The 19,065-nt window shown below is 43.5% G+C and overlaps 1 protein-coding gene across 1 annotated transcript in view; it reads left to right on the top strand.

The window, feature by feature from the left end:
- PKD1L1 (polycystin 1 like 1, transient receptor potential channel interacting) overlaps window positions 1-19,065 on the top strand; it is a 315,437-nt gene that overhangs the window by 65,976 nt on the left and 230,396 nt on the right. Inside the window, exons 10-11 of the mRNA XM_072153131.1 lie at window positions 8,499-8,648; window positions 9,453-9,570. Coding sequence (XP_072009232.1) covers window positions 8,499-8,648; window positions 9,453-9,570 — 268 coding nt within the window. The remainder of the gene's footprint in view (window positions 1-8,498; window positions 8,649-9,452; window positions 9,571-19,065) is intronic.

Below are 19,065 nucleotides of genomic sequence, written 5' to 3'. Positions count from 1 at the left end.
CTTTTTGAAAGTGATAAAATTTGATCTTGGTCACTTATGTAGAATTTAGTGAAAAGCTGAGGTTAAATTTTAGCTTTTCATTTTTCCACAAATGTTACATTCATAAGACTCTTTTTCAGACACTGACCTGCGCATAAAAATGAAACAATACTTTGTAACATTTATCAGGCTGTATCTTATGTGTGGCATCGGATTTGTAATTTTTGGGCAGCACTGGCATAGGCCTATAAATGTGCAGATAACATCATTAGGTATTCATCTAAGGGTATAATGATGCTTTTAGTTTTGTTATAAAAATTTAAAAATGGGCAAAATAAAAAAAAATGGGCAAATAACAGAATGGCACTGATGGGATTTTTCCAAATTACACTTCCAGGGCTGTGTGGTAGATTCGAAAGCAATCCTTCATACACAGCCCAGGTTTGGAAGGACATGTGTCACATTGGTATATGGTATCCTTGCGGATACCATTCTTTGTGCACACACGGCATCTTTTTTGGGGTTTTTGCTTTTTCTCCGTTGGTGGCACCACAGACGGAAAATGTTGCCCTGGTACTATTCGGGGAACATTTATAGATGAGGCAGAGCTTTCCCCTTCCCCTTCACCCAGGAGGAGTGATTTGATGATATTCTCCTGGTACTCTAAGTATTTACCCTGGTGGCCGGCCTGTCTGAAAAGGACAAAGGAGTTGTACATTGCCATCTGTACAAGGTGGATTGCTAGTTTTTTGTACCAGATTCGGTTTCTTCTAGTCGCTGTGTAGGGCTTCAAAATCTGGTCATTTAAATCAACCCCCCCCCCATAAATTTATTATAATCCTGTATACATACAGGCTTCTGGATGGTGGTGGAAGTGCCACGCAGGGTGACAGGGGTACAGCTGGCATCATGAACTGTTGTCAGCATCATCACCTCTTTTTTTTATCTTTAAATTTTAAGCACAGCACCCCCTCATTTTGCACTGCTCTGCTTTCGCCAGCTCTCAGCGTTTGACTAACAAAAGTTTTGGGAAGGGGTTTATGATTTTTTCGCACTGTCCCACAGGCCATTGTACTTTTGTCCATGAGGCATTTAAACAGGGGAACGCTTGAATACCAATTGTCGGTATATAAGTGGTACCCCTGATTAAGTAGTGGGAATATAAGGTCCCACACAATTTTTCCATTTGTGCCAATGTGTGGTGGACATTCTGGGGGCTGTATTGTCCTGTCTTTGCCCTCATATACACGGAATGAAAATGTGTATCCTGTGTCTGCCTCACACAATTTATATAATTTTATTCCGTATCTGGCTCGCTTATTAGGCAGATACTGTCGGAATTTAACTCTCCCCTTGAAGCTCATTAGGGACTCATCTACTGAGATTTCCCTTTGAGGGGTGTAGACAGCTGAAAATTTTTCTTGTAAAAATGTTAGAACGGGGCGTATTTTAAAAAGTCGATCATAGTTTGGTTCATCCTGGGGTAGGCATAAGGAATTATCCGCAAAATGAAGAAATTTTTGTATAGCTTCGAATCGGGACCTGGACATTATTGTGTGGTACAGCGGGCAGTAGTACAGAACATCCGTGGACCAATAGGATCTTATTTTAGGCTTTTTTATAAGGCCCATATTTAAAACAAGGCCCCAATACTTTAACATTTCCCCACAGTTTGTAGGGTGCCACCTATAAGGCCTGGCATAAAAAGAAGATGGATTTGCCCGTATAAATTCTTCAGCATATATATTGGTTTGTTCTACCATTAATTGGACCAAATTGTCCGTAAAAATTAATTTGAAAAAACCGAGGGCAGAGAGCCCTTCAGTAGGGACCTTAATCCCTGCTACTGCAGTAAATGCCGGAATTTGGGGGGTGTAATCTGTTAGGGGTTCCCAATCTAAATCCTCAGGCAGAACCTGAGCACTAACTCTCCTACGACTACGAGGGGGTTCTCCTGAATCGCTGGAGGAGGAATCACGAAAAAACTCAGGTTCTCCCTCACTGGCACTTTCAGTATCTGAGGCAAGCATGGCGTACGCTTCCTCAGCGGAGTACATCCTCTCTGCCATTTTATAAACTACGAAACACAACACAACAATTATTTTTTTATTATTATTTTTTTTTTTTTAACACTAACGCTGACTAACTAATGGACTGACAGGGACGGAATGACAAATGACAATGACAGACGGTGACTGACACTAATGAACGAACAACCTTTTTTTTTAAATTTTTTAGTTTTTTTTTTACACTTACAGACACTGACTAACCCACTAAACCACTGACAAACTGACGGTAACTAACAAATAATACAGCTAACGGACAATGACTACCACTGTCAGTAACAGAGATAATCTACCTAAAGCGACACTAAGTAACTAATGTGACGGACTGACAGCGCACTGACACTAAGTAACTAATGCGGCGAATTCACGGCGCACTGACACTAAGTAACTAACGCGACGAATTCACGGCGCACTGACACTAAGTAACTAATGCGACACATTCACGGCGCACTGACACTAAGTAACTAATGCGACGGACTGACGGCGCACTAACACTAAGTAACTAACGCGACGAATTGACGGCGCACTGACACTAAGTAACTAATGCGACGGACTGACGGCGCACTAACACTAAGTAACTAACGCGACGAATTGACGCGCACTGACACTAAGTAACTAACGCGACGAATTGACGATGACGCACTAACACCTAAGCTACCTAAAACTTTTTTTTAGATTTTGAAAAAAAAAAAAAAAAGAAGAGAACTCTCCCTTATGAATGGGAGGTGAAGGGGTCAGGTGCTGGGGGCACAAAGAAGGGTGATTAGGGGTTTATGGGGTGATTTGACGGTGTGGGGGCAGACGATTCACTGACAGGCTCTGATCTCTCCAAATTCTCTCAACCAACAGAGAGATCAGAGCCTGTCAGCACAGATACTGTGCCCGCCTGTGACCCTGCTTCACTGTGATTGGTGGGTTCGATCTGATCCACCAATCACAGTGATAGCCAGCGATGGACCACATCTATTGGTCCATCGCTGGTCACATGTCTGGGGTCAAGAATCTCCTAGGCACCGGCAATCAGCATGTGACACTGCTGTGACAGGCGGTTCTGTGCAGAACCGCCTGTCACAGCGATCGTCGGCAGTGGACCCACAGCAGCGGTCCATTGCCGGTGACAGGGGAGTGCAGGCTGTCTGTGACAGCCGATCTCCCCTTTCCCGGACACTGTCTGTACAGACAGTGAGACCGGGAACCTCCGATGCCGGCTCCGATGCTGTGACAGCCGGTTCTGTATAGAACCGGCTGTCACAGTGATCGTGGACAATGGACCAATAGGAACGGTCCATTGTCGGCAAGCCTGGGAGGTCAGCTATACGTCCCAGCTGACCTCCCAGGTCCCGGGCACTGTGTATAGCTACAGTGCGCCCCGGGAGAGAGGACGTTATAGTGCGTCCTGGTGCGCTAATGAAGCTCTCACCAGGACGTACTATAACGTCTAGGTGCCTCTAGGGGTTAACATTAACAGCATTGGCTATATACTAGGGGGCATAGGTTGGCTGGCTCTATACTATGGGACATGGGCTTGCAGGCTATATACTGGGGGGCAGGGGGCTAGCTGGCTAGCTGGCTATATACTGGCGGTATAGGTTGGCTATTCACTAGGGGCATGAGTGGGCTGGATATATACTGGTGGTTATAGGCGGGCTTGCTATATACTAGGGGGCAGGGGCGTAACTACAGCGGTAGCAGCCATAGCAGCCGCTATGGGGCCCGCAGTGTCAGGGGGCCCCGTCATCCTACCTGACACAATAAAGAATGGAGGATATGCACCATTACAGGCAGTCCCCAGGTTACATACAAGATAGGGTCTGGAGGTTTGTTCTTAAGTTGAATTTGAATGTAAGTCGAAACTGTATATTTTATAATGGAAGTTCTAGACAATTTTTTTTCTTTTGTCCCAGTGACAATTGGAGTTTCAAAATTTTTGCTGTAATTGGACCAAGAATTATCAATAAAGCTTCATTACAGACACCTTACAGCTGATCATTGCAGCCTGGGACTATAGTAAAGCATCCAGAAAGGTCACCAGAGGTCAGAGGGGTCTGTCTGTAACTATGGGTTGTCTGTAAGTCGGGTGTCCTTAAGTAGGGGACCGCCTGTATATACATATTGAACAGCACGTCCAGCATAATATGTATATAACATATACTGTGATGTATATATGGTGTCTGTGAGTATGTTGCATATGGCACTGTATGTGTGTGTTTATGCACGTGACTGTATTTATATGTGTGAGTTTACTAATATGTATATTTTTTAAGTGGGAAGGGGGGCCCCATGCAGTAGCCTGCTAGGGGGCCCTATCTCTCCTAGTTACGCCACTGCTAGGGGGCATGGGCTGGCTGGCTATATACTGGGTGTCAGGGGGCTGGCTAGATAAGATATCACTTTATTGATCCCCTGCGGGACATAGTTTTGTACATGATGTTCCATCGAGTGATACAAACAATTAGAGATAAACTTTAACTTTACAGTTACATACAAACACTATGGGAGGCGTGTCTTTCATGTGTGTGTGTGTGTGCTCGTTCCTTGTCTTTTCTCACTGAAATAAGAGTAAACCTTTACTAAGGATTACCAAAATGATTTATATTTGCCAGATGCCAGAATGAAAGAAACTTTAAGGCATTTTCAGTACTTTCTGCAAAGTCAAAAGTTTATATACATTTCATAAGTATTTGGTACCCTTGCCCTTAGGCTACATTCAAAATAAAGTGTGCTCGGCCACTCCACTCTCCATAGGAAATAGCGTTGTTTGGCCATAAGCACTGGGAAAGAGAGCATGTTTTATTTTTCCCTACACATAGTACGTGGTGCCGGGCGCCGGAAGGATACGTCCCCATACATGCAGTATGAAAGAAACCTTAAACTGCATTGCTTGGGTCAAAAGTTTTTGATATTTTTCCACAAGCTTCTTACAATAGTTAGTAGGAATTTGGGACAATTCCTCCTGAAAGAGCTAGTGTAACTGAGCTGTGTTTGTAGGCCACCTTGCTCGCATCTGCGTTTTCAGCTTTGCCAATAAATTTTAAGATTGAGATCAGGGTTTTGTGATGGCCACTCCAAAACATTTACTTTTTGTTATCTTTTAGCCACTTTGTAACCAATTTGGTGGTATACAGGCGGTCCCCTACTTAAGAACACCCGACTTACAGACGACCCCTAGTTACAAACGGACCTCAGGATTTTTAGTAATTTTCTGTACTTTAGTCCTAGGCTACAATAAACAGCTATAACAGTTCTAAATGATGTCTGCAATGAAGCTTTAGTTTTAATCCTGGTTTTTATGATAATCCAACATTTTTAAAATACAATTGTGACAGAGACCCAAAAAATTTGGCTGGGTTTACAATACATATTCTCAGGCTTGAAAGCTTCTAACTTTTTTCTCCAAATATAAGGAATGTCAGTTCCATTTTAGTTTGCTCAAAACCACAGGACATGTCTCCAAGCATTAAGATTCTTTGTTTCTCTGTGCATTTGCAAAATCAGTCTATTTAATTTTTCTTTTAGAATAATGGCTTCCTCCTTGCAGGGGGACCTTTTCAGTCCATGTCGATACAGTTTTCACTCTCATCCAGCCTCTTCTTTTCTTGGGTTGATATGTACATTTCCGTTTTATCCCCCAAGATAGACCCACCTGGAGGTTGCTCCTATACCCTGTACGGACAGGAGGTTGAGAGATTTTAAATTTCCCTCCCTAGTAACCCCTCACCAGTGCTTCTTGCCCCTACAGGGAATAGGTTAAGAGAGAAGTCTCTCCTTCAAATGTGGGGCACGGTGGTGTCTACGGGTGCCCGCAGTCCTTGGATTCTGGCAGCCAGCCCGGCATAGTCTCCCTACGGTGGTCCCTGGGGATAATGCAGGAGACGCTGGATGCCAAAATCAGGGTGACGTGGCAAGCTTAACTTCCCAACCTGCTTCAGCGCAGTGCAGTGAAGGGGGACTAGATTCGCATCGTGTGCAATACTGTCCCAGACCAGAGACAGTATGGTGCCGAGTGGAACTGGTCACAGGAGAGTGCCAAATTTGAAATTTCCGGTGCCAGAAGTTAAAGTAATGGTAGAGCTAGTGGCTCATCTCAGAGGAAAATACATAATAGTAGTCCCCTATTCAAATGACCTTTTTCTAGTAGCAAGATCCAAAAAAGGGCTAGAAAAGAGTCCAAATCTAACTCTACACACCCTAACGAGAGTAGATTGGATGGTAAACACTCAAAAATCAGACTTGAAGGGGTTGACTGAGACATTAAAAAAAATGTGGCCGGGAGGGCTTCCTGCGCTGCCTTCTCTCCAGTCCCTATACCCAGCACTGTATCATGCGCTGAGATATTGAGACAGGTTGGCGTGGCCGGCCACCTATGCCAACCGGAAGCCAGATCTTCCATGCCCCTGTAAACAAACAGGGGCGCGGTCCGGAGAGACTGCAGCATGGGAGGCCCCCTCCAAGCCACATAAAATTTTTTGTAAGATCTCTGACAACCTCTTTAATTGCAAGCAAGCAGAAAAAATGGACTCAATGGAACAATGCTTCTTTCTGCCCCCAGAAAAGATGGAGAAGATTTCAGTCTTTTCTCAGAAAGAAGGTTTGCACGATTCATTCAGCGATGGGGCTACCTTCTTGCATGCAAAGTATAAGATGGAGTTACCAGGACTCTCCAGGCCCGGATTCTGTCAGTGTGGGACAAAAACCACATGCACCTAGACATAAAAGTAACTATTCCTCCCAAATTAATCTGGGTTGGTGGAGAAAAAGACAAAATCTACTGAAAGGAGTATTCTGGGACCTCAGTCCGGTGGTTGTTATATGGACAGATGCCAGTCTAATAGGATGGGGAGCATTCCTATAGGACAAGAGCCATCGGGGACAGTGGAGCCAAAATACCAGGAACCTGTCATCCAATTTCAGATAATTGAAAGCTGTCTGGAAAGCAGTATTGCAGTCTATGGCCATGGTCTGGAACCAAAATGTCAAGATAATGCCTGACAACAAGACAACAATTGCTTGATCTACAACACCAGAGAGGTACAAGGTCTTAGAACCTGAGCCGCCTTTCAAAGAAAATATTTCTGTCGGTGGAAAAGCCATCTTGTCTTTTTCAGACATATATTTAACCCCTTAACGCCGCAACCCTTTTTCGTGTTTGCATTTTCATTTTTCACTCCCCACCTTCAAAAATCTATAACTTTTTTTTTCCATGTACAGAGCTGTGTGATTGCTTATTTTATGCATAAAAAATTACACTTCAAAATGGTGGTATTTAATATTCCATGCCGTGTACTGGGGGTTTGGATTTTACGGATTTCACTGTATGCCCCATATGACATGTCTTCTTTATTCTTTGGGTCACTGCGATTACGGGGATACCAAATTTTTATAAGTTTTATAATGTTTTCATACATTTAAAAAAATTAAAACCTCCTGTACAAAAATTACAAACCTACAGTATGGCAGTATATGTGGATTTTACTCCTCATTCATTACAATGTGCTGATAGTACATTGTAATGAATAGGTTAACCCGAAGTAGCTTTGGGTCTCCGGAAGACCCAAGGCTACCATGTTGACGGATCGCCACTCCCAGATGACGTCACATAGAGCGTCGATCCTCAGAAAGATGGCGCTCCGCTATCTTTTTGAAGCCGCCGGCAGCTTCGCCAGTAGGGATCAGTAGGAAAACATCGGCTATGGAGAGGGCTCAGCCCGGCACCCGCACCTGGCACTCTGTTGTCAGTTCCTGTCGAAGTCATACTTAAAGCGGTATTCCCAGGAAGACAAGTTTCTTAAATGTACTCAGGATAACAAAATAACACATTCTCTAATTCATGGTTATAACAAAATGCAGAATTTCACAGATATATTTCCAACCCCTCTCTATCAGTCCTGGTGTGCACAACTTTGGTTGCCCGTAGACCCGACCCTGGATCTTCTGCTCTCTGCCTCTAACCCCCACCCTAGCTTTCCAGGATGAGTTACAGACACACTGGGGGAGATTTATCACATATGTCTGAGGTAAAACTGTTCTAGTTGCCAATGGAAACCAATCAGGGCTCAGATTTCGTTTTATAAACAGCTGTGGGAAAATTAAAGCTGAGCATTGCTTGGTTACCATAGGCAACTAGAACAGTTCTGCTCTCGGACTCTTCTGATAAATCTTCCTTACTGACTTCCTGCTGGCAAACGGCAGCACATGGTGACGTAAGTAAAGTTACAAGCAACAGATAAGATCTTAATCCAGGGGAGGGAGGTACGTACGTAGCATAGCTGATTGTGTGTTATATCCATATCATGGATCTCATAATCTCTGATCTGTCTCATCTCTCTAGGTGTCGGATACTAGTAAAATGTCCAGAATATAAATAAAAGTATAGATAAATCTGTACCCTAATAATCTAAGCACATTGTCAGCACACAGCATCTCACATCTTTGATATTTTTTTTTATTTATCAGAGTGAACATTACACACAGCTATAAAAAAGCTGGACTCTACAAACCTACCTTACTCATGGAGACAACAAAAATAGAATACTCCTCCCTTCTACTTATCCAACAACCTCTTGAACATTTAATACTTTATGGACCTGCTGTACAATCTTTAAGGTATGGACGATGAGCAAAATCCTTTAGAACATGTAAACCCATGTAATAAGACTGGGTAATCCTCTGAATAAACTATGCAAAAGTTAAGAGCTTGAAATGTGTAAAAAGTAATGTTTATTTCACAAATGTAATATGCAACATTATAATTTTTTGCTGATGCCATTTTGAATCTCTACCAAGGAGCTAAAAAGAGCTTTGGAGTTGCACTGTAAAAACAACACCACTTTTTATCCAGTTAGGCTACATTCACACACACGTATGGGGGACGTACATACGGCCGGTGTATATACGGCCGATATACGTCCCCCATAGATTTCTATGGGCTCACCGCCCTGTACGGGAACGGTACAGTGCAGCACACATTATGGCGGGCATACATTGTGTGCATGTAGCCTTAGAATGTATCGTATTGAATTATTGCTATTTTCCCTGGGCTTATGGCAGAAAGTGTAAGGCAGCAGCCTTGGAGAGCTGTGTGATCATACCTTTTTGTGTGTTAATAGCAGCAGGACTGTGGATTGTAGATTTGTCAGATTTCTTCACTTTTGGAATACTACAACATTTACTTATAGGAAAGGGGTATAAGCAGTTCAGTGAGGGGATCTTGCAACCAGTGTAATCCAAATCCAGCTAAAATCCTGGAATATAAAGTCACAGTCCAAAATCTTTTCACAATCCACAGGTATGATTCAACAGCTGGATTTATATTGGACCATGTGTGGGTGGGAATATAATGTTCACATGGTTTATGTTAAATGTGGACCATTAGGATTAATTAGTTTTATTTTGTTTTCTATTTTTAAGCTTTGGTGCTCCAACACATTTGATCTACCTTGCTAGAACGAAGAGTGGTTTTAATGCAGTGTATCGCTGGTTCATCTCAGGTGGTCAAACCAATGAAACAGTAATTGGTAAATCCAAGGTAACTTCTTTTTTTTTTTTTTACTAAATATTCGAAAGAAAAAAGTCCTAAACCGATGACATATGTGTAGAAATAAAATGGTTATGGATTTTCGAATCCATCCACGAAACACTTCAAATACCCAGTTGAAAGTAGATATGATGAACAGTGGACCGCTAAAGACAGAAGCACACAACTAGACTAGGAAGGTTAGCAGCACCTGTATGGCTTCAATTGGAATGCTGCACATTTTAGTTGCCTAGAAGATGATCAATGCTTTTTGCTTCTTTACAGCTTATTTTATCTTGGATCCTTTAGTGATTTAGCCACTGGTAATAAATCTGATGCCCATCTATTAGTTGTAAATTGGGGGTTTTTTTGCCCTGGAACAGGAAGCAATAAGTTACTTCTTAAAAAACCATGTTGGCACTTCATGTTAAATAAGTGGATTTAGCTTGTAGTTTGGGCACTCTGTCTCCAAAAGGTTCGCCATCACTGTCTTAGACTGTTAGTGCTCAGAGTATATAATAGAAAGCTGCTACAGGTGAAATATTAGTCTCCTCAACACGTTTCTACACCTTTGTGAGAAATGTGAATCATCAGGAGACATAGCGATGATGCAGCCAGTCTCTTTCTGACCTAACTAGCTGAATAATGCAGCCAGACACTGATGCTGTCTGGTCGCAAGGTATTAGCTGTCCAACTTCCTATGTGCTTGAGCCCTGATGGTGGGTTCCCTTGTCAGTAAATGAGCAGCACACCATGTCCCTGGGACACACAATGCAACAGGAGCGAACACAGCCCACTAGTTCAGAAGGGAATGCCAAGGGAGGGCATATGTGGACAGTGCACATGTACAGTAATAGGTTTGGTGATTTCTCGCCCAGGTAATGACCCTAGGCGACAGTTAGAAGCTAGAATTAAACTATATGTAGTGTGAGGTGATGGTAAGTAAGTCAGGGGACCAAGATGGACATAATTTAAATTAATTTGATGCATAATAGTCTGACTAGGACAAATAGATGTAACTTTTTATGATTATATAGATTTAGCTTTTATTTGCATAGTGGCCCGACCAGTACATATACATATAGCTTTTTATTATTACTCCATATGGCCCATGGCAGGGATCAAACTCAGCATATCGACCTTATGAATAGTGTAAGGGTACAGATAATGTATAACTTTTAGTGTACAAAGGGACACCTTGTTGGCTTGCAAAGTGTGATTCTGGACCATTCAATTCCTGTGACAGATAATAATTTCCTCATGTAAAGTAAGGATATGAAATGGACATTTAAGCCATACAGTTTGACCATTTTAAGGAAAAATGTCCACTTTACCGCCTTCTGTATTTATCCAAATCACCATGTCTTGGTAATTGGCGGATCCATTTGATGCCCTGAAACCGAAACCATTTCAAATTGCCATTATGATGTATCAAGAAATAATCCTCCTTCCGCTTTATATTTCCAATGTGGACCAGAATACATGTGTGGAATTCACGTAGTGTATTTCCAACATAATTTTTGGGGCAGGGACAAGTTGATACTAACACTCCCACTGAGGTACGACAGTTAATGAATTCCTTCTTTGTATGCCCTGTGTACATATACACTCGTAAACCTATTAGATAACTGTGTTTATTTGCAGGCATTACATGAACTGCATCTAAAAGTGCCTGCCAAGCGATGCAAGTCTAGCCATCTAGCCACAGTGGGGATTTGGCCTGGTAGAGTCCATGGTAGCGGAGGTTCGTGATACAGTTCAAGACAGGACACAAAGATTCAGTCCCAAACCGGTCTTGCCTGTGTTTATTCCAGCAGCAGGTGCAAAATAAAACAGCCTTCACATTCATGCATCAAACATAAAAAAAATCCTACCCGTCTGGGTGCTAACTAAACAGAGTTATCCTAACTCAACACTAAAACACAAAAGACTTTGCTGCTCCCGGCACAAAAGTCAGGGCTGTGCACTCTCCAGCCTCCTTTCAGAGCCAACACTCTCAGCTCTGCTCAGCAGCTTTATGCAGCCTGATTAGGCTGCTCCCACCACCTGTGTCCACGGTGCTGGACAACATAACCACAGCACTAAGGCCTTGCATAGTAGGAAAACCCAGGGGAAACTTACCGCCCATCCAAAGTTAACCCCTTCAGTGTCTCACACCACATATTGCTAAAGATGGGAGAAAAATGGCTATGTACAAGTCTGTCGCTCAACATCATCCCTTCTGAATCTGATTGAGGAGTATTTTGTTATTATGTCACAAATGCCCAAGTTTCTTGACCATGGTATCTTTGTTATAATATGTACTGTTTAAACGTATTGAGCAGTCCCCTTCTCCCCTTACTTGGTGTGAGTAGATTTGATCTAACACCATTCTGACTTCTGACTAACACCATATGACTTTTTTGGTGTTATCTTGTTGATTGAATCTTCCTGGCAGGTCTTCTGTGTGTATAAGGATGTCCGACTCTGATGAACAGTTTCTTCGAATTTGTATAGACAGACCCTTGGGGCTTCCCATTTTGAAGGGGGAGCAGATAGTGACTATTTCAGGACAGGAAAATATTTGTTGCTGTTGGGTTTCTACATGCAATATATTGTCATCCGGATCTAGGAATGAGAGATGTGCATCACTCAGGTCAGTCCCAGATCATTTTGGTTCAACCCAGAGACAAATTCCTGGTACGCAGACAGATGTTCCAACTCTTCATAAAATGGACCTCTCTGATCACCAACCCAAGAAAACAATTGGTCTACGTTGGCTCCGCAGGACTACCCGTAGCAGTTCCTATGAGCTGGGGGTAGAAGCGGCCGTTGGACAGGGAGAAATTCTATTCTGTTCAAACAAACTCAACCAGATTGTAGACTAGCTAGTTGTGCTCATGTAGGTGAGTGCCCCTAGTGGATAGATAATGTCGTACAGCTCTTTGTGATGGATCTTATTTTATAGGTCTTCAACATCAAGTCTCACAAGCAAAGTGCCTGGTGACAGTCGAGTCCTTCGGACAGTATTCATCATGTCTAGGACGTAAGATGGCAGGGCAGTGACAAATCGTCTAAATATACTGTCACAATAGGTGCTAGTGCCTGGTGTTAAGCAGTCTATCTTGGGTCTACCTTTGAGGGGGGAGTGGGCCTTGGGCAACAATAAAATGTGGCGGTCTGTTGGCAGCATGGTTTCATATATTTAAGTTTATATTTGCCACTAAACTTTTTTTTTCTTTGCAAGGCCACTTGCAAAATATTCTAACTCCCTGCCAAAAAAAACATCTGTGGGGTCACTCTCTAGAACACACATCTGCTTGTATGCTTCTCGGTCCATCAATGCAATGTTAACCTCAAGTGTCAGAGGACTTCATAATTATGGATTTGTTCTGTTCAAAGTTCAGGAGTGCTTTTAAGATGATTTTTTACTCAGGATACCATTTGGAATATTGGAAAGTTCCTCAATAACCAGTTCCTCAAAGATGTCTTTGTATTCCTTATCGAAAACTAGGATAGGCTTCTTAATTTTCATTTTGGAGTCTGAATGCAGCAAGTTCTCTTTCACCCTGACTCTCCGCACAATTCCTCAACAAGTCCTCAATGTTGGTACCAAAACCTCTGCAGTTTAGGAGAACAATTCAAAGTTTAAAGTTGGCACAAACAATGAACTATTATTTTAATAACACTCAGCTGCACTCTAGCTGCCGCGGAATGCTTATTTATCATCCCGTGCCCACATTCTTAGTCAACTAGTCATCAGTGGGGTACTTGCATGGTTTAATATAAACATTTAATATCACATAGGCTTATGCCTCACTGATTGCCAGATATTTAGGATTTTTGGACGCTATTTATATGTATATATTTTGATTATAATTAAGACTTCCCTTTTAATAATTAGTCCTGTGACACCACCCAGTTACTGTGATTTAGACTTGTTGAGGCAAATACAGTATATTAATCTGTCTTAGACAGAATTCTGTTTTAGTTTAGTTTTAGTGCATTTTTCTGCTGTAAAATAAGCCAACTAATGACTTAGCCCCTCTAAAACGTATAGCCCCATTAAGCCCCACTCGGCTTATACTCTGGTATAAAAAAAGGGCTAAAGCTGACCCCAGGTGTGCTCTTCTTCCCGCAGCACCTCTTCGGGTTCCTGGTAGATGCACATCTATGCAATCTGCTGACGCAGAAACTATGACATAGCAGTGTCACCGCCTGATGACGAGTACTAACTTTATTTTTTTTATGTTGAATCAATTTTATTGAACATTGTAAAACGAAAACTCACAATTAGAGATGAGCGAACATACTCGTCCGAGCTTGATGCTCGATCGAGCATTAGCGTACTCGTAACTGCTCGTTGCTCGGACGAGTATTTCGCCCGCTCGAGAAAATGGCAGCTCCCGCCGTTTTGCTTTTTGGCGGCCAGAAACAGAGCCAATCACAAGCCAGGAGACTCTGCACTCCACCCAGCATGACGTGGTACCCTTACACGTAGATAGCAGTGGTTGGCTGGCCAGATCAGGTGACCCTGGGATAGACTAGCCGCTGCCCGCGCTGCTCGGATCATTCTCTGTCTGGATGCCGCTAGGGAGAGAGCTGCTGCTGGTCAGGGAAAGCGTTAGGGTGTTCTATTAGCTTACTGTTAGGCAGGAGTGATTCTAAAAGAACCCAACAGCCCTTCTTAGGGCTACAATAACGTTATAATTTTTTTTTTTTTTTATTTGCAGCTAGTACCATATTGTGAGGAATTTGCAGGGGGACTTGCTACCGTTGTGTTTAGCTCTTAGTGACACACATATCCACCTCAAACACCAAAGTGGGAAAATTTATTAGGGGTTTGAGTAGAATTAGGCACAGTCTGCCAGTTTCTTTTTATTTTACGTTTATTGTTTTAATAACTCAGTGTCATCTCATCTGGCATAGTAGTGTGCTGTAATACTTGGCTAGAAAATAGCCATAGGAGAATACAAACGGCTTAATTACGCCTACAGTAGCGTTATATATATTTGATTTCTGGTTGATCTGCTGGTGGCTGTAGTTGTTGCAGTGCATCTACTAGCAAATTGTGAGCAATTTGGAGTCAGACTTGCGACCACTGTGTTTTAGTGACGCACATATCCATCGCAAAGACCGAAGTGGGAAAATTTATTAGGGCCCGGGGTTGTATTTCAATTAGGCACAGTCTGCCATTTCCTTTTTTATTTTACGTTTATTTTTTTCATAACTCAGCGTCATCTCATCTGGCATAGTAGTGTGCTGTAATACTTGGCTAGAAAATAGCCATAGGAGAATACAAACGGCTTAATTACGCCTACAGTAGCGTTATATATATTTGATTTCTGGTTGATCTGCTGGTGGCTGTAGTTGTTGCAGTGCATCTACTAGTAAATTGTGAGCAATTTGGAGTCAGACTTGCGACCACTGTGTTTTAGTGACGCACATATCCATCGCAAAGACCGAAGTGGGAAAATTTATTAGGGCCCGGGGTTGTATTTCAATTAGGCACAGTCTGCCATTTCCTTTTTTATTTTACGTTTATTTTTTTCATAACTCAGCGTCATCTCATCTGGCATAGCAGTGTGCTTTCATACTTGGCTATAAAATAGCCATAGCAATAGGATAGCATCGTTTGGTTTTAACCCCTTAGCGCTCTGCGCCGTAGCTGTACTGCGCTGAGTCCCGCGATTAGCGCTCAGCGTAGTACAGCTACTGCGCAGAGCCGATGCCGGTTCAGCGCTGTATAGCAGCCGAACCGGCATCGTTAGCCGCGGGATTTCAGCGGTAATTTACCGCTGACATCCCCGGCTAACACCCGCGGTCGGAGTGGGCTCCGATCGCGGGTGTTTAACCCGTTAAATGCCGCGGTCAACGCGACCGCGGCATTTAACCAGCCTTCTGGGGGTCTTTACCCCACGATCGGCCCCCCCGCACCGTTTTCGGGGGGGCCGATCGCTGTTTTGGCTCCTCTGGGGTCCGATCGGGACCCCAGAAAAGCCTGGAGGGTTTACCTTTAAGATGGCGTCTGTGACGTCATCTTAAAGGCAAAGTGTCAGCCTATGCATCTGCATAGGCTGGCACTGATAATACCCTGCAATACATTAGTATTGCAGAGTATTATCAAGAACAAGCAATCAGATGATTGCTTGTTCATATTCCATGGTGGATCATGTAAAAAAATGTAAAAAAAAATGTTTTTCAATAAAAAATTACTTGATAAATCACAAAAAATTCCCATAAGCCCCAAAACATATAAAGAGACATATAACGCTCAAAAAAGTCTAAATCATAACACAAACCCCACATATATAGTATCACCGCGTCCGTAACAATCCATAGAATAAAACTAAATAACTATTGAACCCATATGATGAACGCCGTAAAAAAAAACGCCAAAAACCCGCCAAAAATTATGATTTTTACCTATTATATCCCACTAAAAATGCAATAAATAGTGATCAACAAAACATATGTACTCCAGAATGATAATGTTGCAAAGAACAACATGTCCTGCAAAAAACAAGCCATCAACCAGCTCTGTAGCCAAAAACGTAACAATGTTATGCCACTTGGAAGACGGCGATGCAAAAATGATAGATTTTTCCCCACATTAGGGTTTTATTTGGCAAATTTAGTAAAACATAAGAAAAAATATTCATGTCTGGTATCCCCGTAATCGGATCGACCCATAGAATAAAGATAACATGATTATTAGGCTATACGGTGAACACAAAAAAAAAAAAGTAAAAAATCCAGTACAGAATTGATGCTTTTCTACTCATGACCTCAAAAAAAGTTCCAAAATTTTCAACAATAGGTGATACCAACCCCAAAATGGTAACACTGGAAAAAGCATCTCGTCCCGCAAAAAAAAATGCCATCACATGACCCCAATAACGGAAAAGCGAAAATTTTATAGCCTTCAAAAGGGGGCAACCAGAAAACTAAAATCCTGGCAGCTGCAGGGTGCTCCTTCCCTTCTGCGCCTCGCTGTGCCCCCATAATACAAGTAATGTCCACATGTGGGGGGTCGCTGCACTCAGGAGAAATTGTAGAACAAATTTTATGGTGAGTTTTCTCTTTTGGAAATGTGTAAATTTTAGGGCTAAATGAACGTATAACCGACAAAATTTGACCATTCTAAATTTCACCGCCATTTTGATTCAATTACTATGAAGATCTCAAGGGGTTAACAATCTTTGTAAATGCTGTTTCTGATAGTTTGAGGGGTGCAGATTTGAAAATGGGTTGGTTATATAGGGGGTTTTGTTGCTAAATATGTAAAATTTGATTTCAAACAGTATTTATCCCCAAAATAGTCAATTCCGAAAATACGGAAAATCGCTATTCGATTTGTAGGCCGCGTGACGTCAAAATAAATTATCCAAACATTTCAAAAATTATGAAAATGTAAAGTAGACAAATGGGAAATGTTATTCTGCAAGTTATTTAGGTGGTAAATCTATCTGCCTGAAAACGCGGTGATTTTGAATTTCGAAAATGGCAAATTTTTCTAAAAATTCATCATTTTTTTCTTTTTTTTTGTAAATAAACGCAAAACTTATCAGCCAAAATTTACCACTAAAATGAAGTACAACATGTGGGGAAAAAACAATCTCAGAATCGCTTTGATAAGTAACAGTGTTCAAAAGTTATTACCACAGGAAGAGACACTGGTCAAATTTCAAAAAAAAGTTGCGAGCCTTAACCTGCAAACAGGCTGCGTCCTTAAGGGGTTAAAAACTAAAAAACACAAAAAAAAAAAAAAAAGTTCAAGTTATAACTCTCATTTTCAAAATGTTTAACCCGAGGGCTAGGTGTAGAGGACGAGGGCGGGGACGTGGGCGTCCAACTACTGCAGGGGTCAGAGGCCGTGGTCCTGGGCGGGTTGAGACACCACCTGCTTATGAGGGAGCAGGGGAACGCCGCAGAGCTACACTCCCTAGGTTCATGTCTGAAGTTACTGGGACTCGTGGTAGAGCACTGTTGAGGCCAGAACAGTGCGAACAGGTGATGTCGTGGATTGCCGACAATGCTTCGAGCAATTTGTCCACCAGTCAGTCTTGCACGCAGTCCACCCATGTCACCGAAATCGGCACTCCTGCACCTCAGCCTCCTCCCCCCCAGTCTGCCCCCTCCCAGCAAAATTTGCCATTTGAACCGGCATACTCTGAGGAACTGTTTTCTGGACCCTTCCCACAGTCACAAACCACTTGTCCGGTTGCTGATGAGCAATTTTCCGATGCCCAGGTTTTCCACCAGTCGCAGTCTGTGGGTGATGATGACCTTGTTGACGTACTGGAAGAAGTGTGTAAAGAGGTGTCCGACGATGAGGAGACACGGTTGTCAGACAGTGGGGAAGTTGTTGTCAGGGCAGGAAGTCCGAGGGGGGAGCAGACTGAGGGATCGGATGATGATGAGGTGACAGACCCAAGCTGGGTTGAGAGGCCGGGTGAACACAGTGCTTCTGAGACGGAGGAGAGTCCTCGACCAGAACAGGTTGGAAGAGGCAGTGGTGGGGCCAGACGGAGAGGCAGGGCCAGAGCTGGTGCATCAGCGCCAAATGTGTCAACTAGTGAAGCTCCCGTGGCGAGGGCTCCTGCGGCGAGGGCTAGATTTTCAGAAGTCTGGAGGTTCTTTAAGGAAACACCGGATGACCGACGGACTGTGGTGTGCCACATTTGCCAAACCAGGATCAGCAGGGGTTCCACCACTACTAGCTTAACTACCACCAGTATGCGCAGGCATATGAATGCTAAACACCCCACTCAGTGGCAACAAGCGCGTTCACCTCCGGCCGTGCACACCACTGCTCCTTCCCCTGTGTCAGCTGATAGTCAGCCCCCTGCCCAGGACCCTGCCACAAAAACCCCATCGTCGCCTCCACGATCCTCCACAGCATCCACCAGCGTTCAGCTCTCCATACCCCAGACGCTGGAGCGGAAACGCAAATATAGTGCAACCCACCCGCACGCCCAAGCCCTTAATGTGCACATCTCCAGATTGCTAAGCCTGGAGATGCTGCCCTATAGGCTAGTAGAGACCGAGGCCTTTCGCAGCCTCATGGCGGCGGCCGCCCCTCGGTATTCGGTCCCCAGCCGCCACTACTTTTCCCGATGTGCCGTCCCAGCCCTGCACCAGCACGTGTCAGACAACATAATCCGTGCCCTGACCAACGCCGTTTCTGACAAGGTCCACCTGACCACGGACACGTGGACGAGTGCTGCCGGGCAGGGCCACTATATATCTCTGACGGCACATTGGGTTAACTTGGTGGAGGCTGGGACCGAGTGTGACCCTGCGGCTGGTCATATACTGCCGACGCCGAGGATTGCGGGGCCTACCTCGGTCCAGGTGTTTCAGGCCTACTATGCCTCCTCCTCCTCCCACCCCTCCTCCACCTCCTCCTCCGAACGACCATCCGTGGGCATGGCGCCATCAGTCGGTAGCTCTAGGCACAGCAGCAGTGCCGTCGCTAAGCGACAGCAGGCGGTGCTCAAACTGCTGAGCCTAGGCGATAAAAGG

This window comes from Engystomops pustulosus, chromosome 5 (genome assembly GCF_040894005.1).
Source record: "Engystomops pustulosus chromosome 5, aEngPut4.maternal, whole genome shotgun sequence".
NCBI classification, from domain to species: Eukaryota; Metazoa; Chordata; class Amphibia; order Anura; family Leptodactylidae; genus Engystomops; species Engystomops pustulosus.
This window is presented reverse-complemented; position numbering and strand designations above follow the sequence as displayed.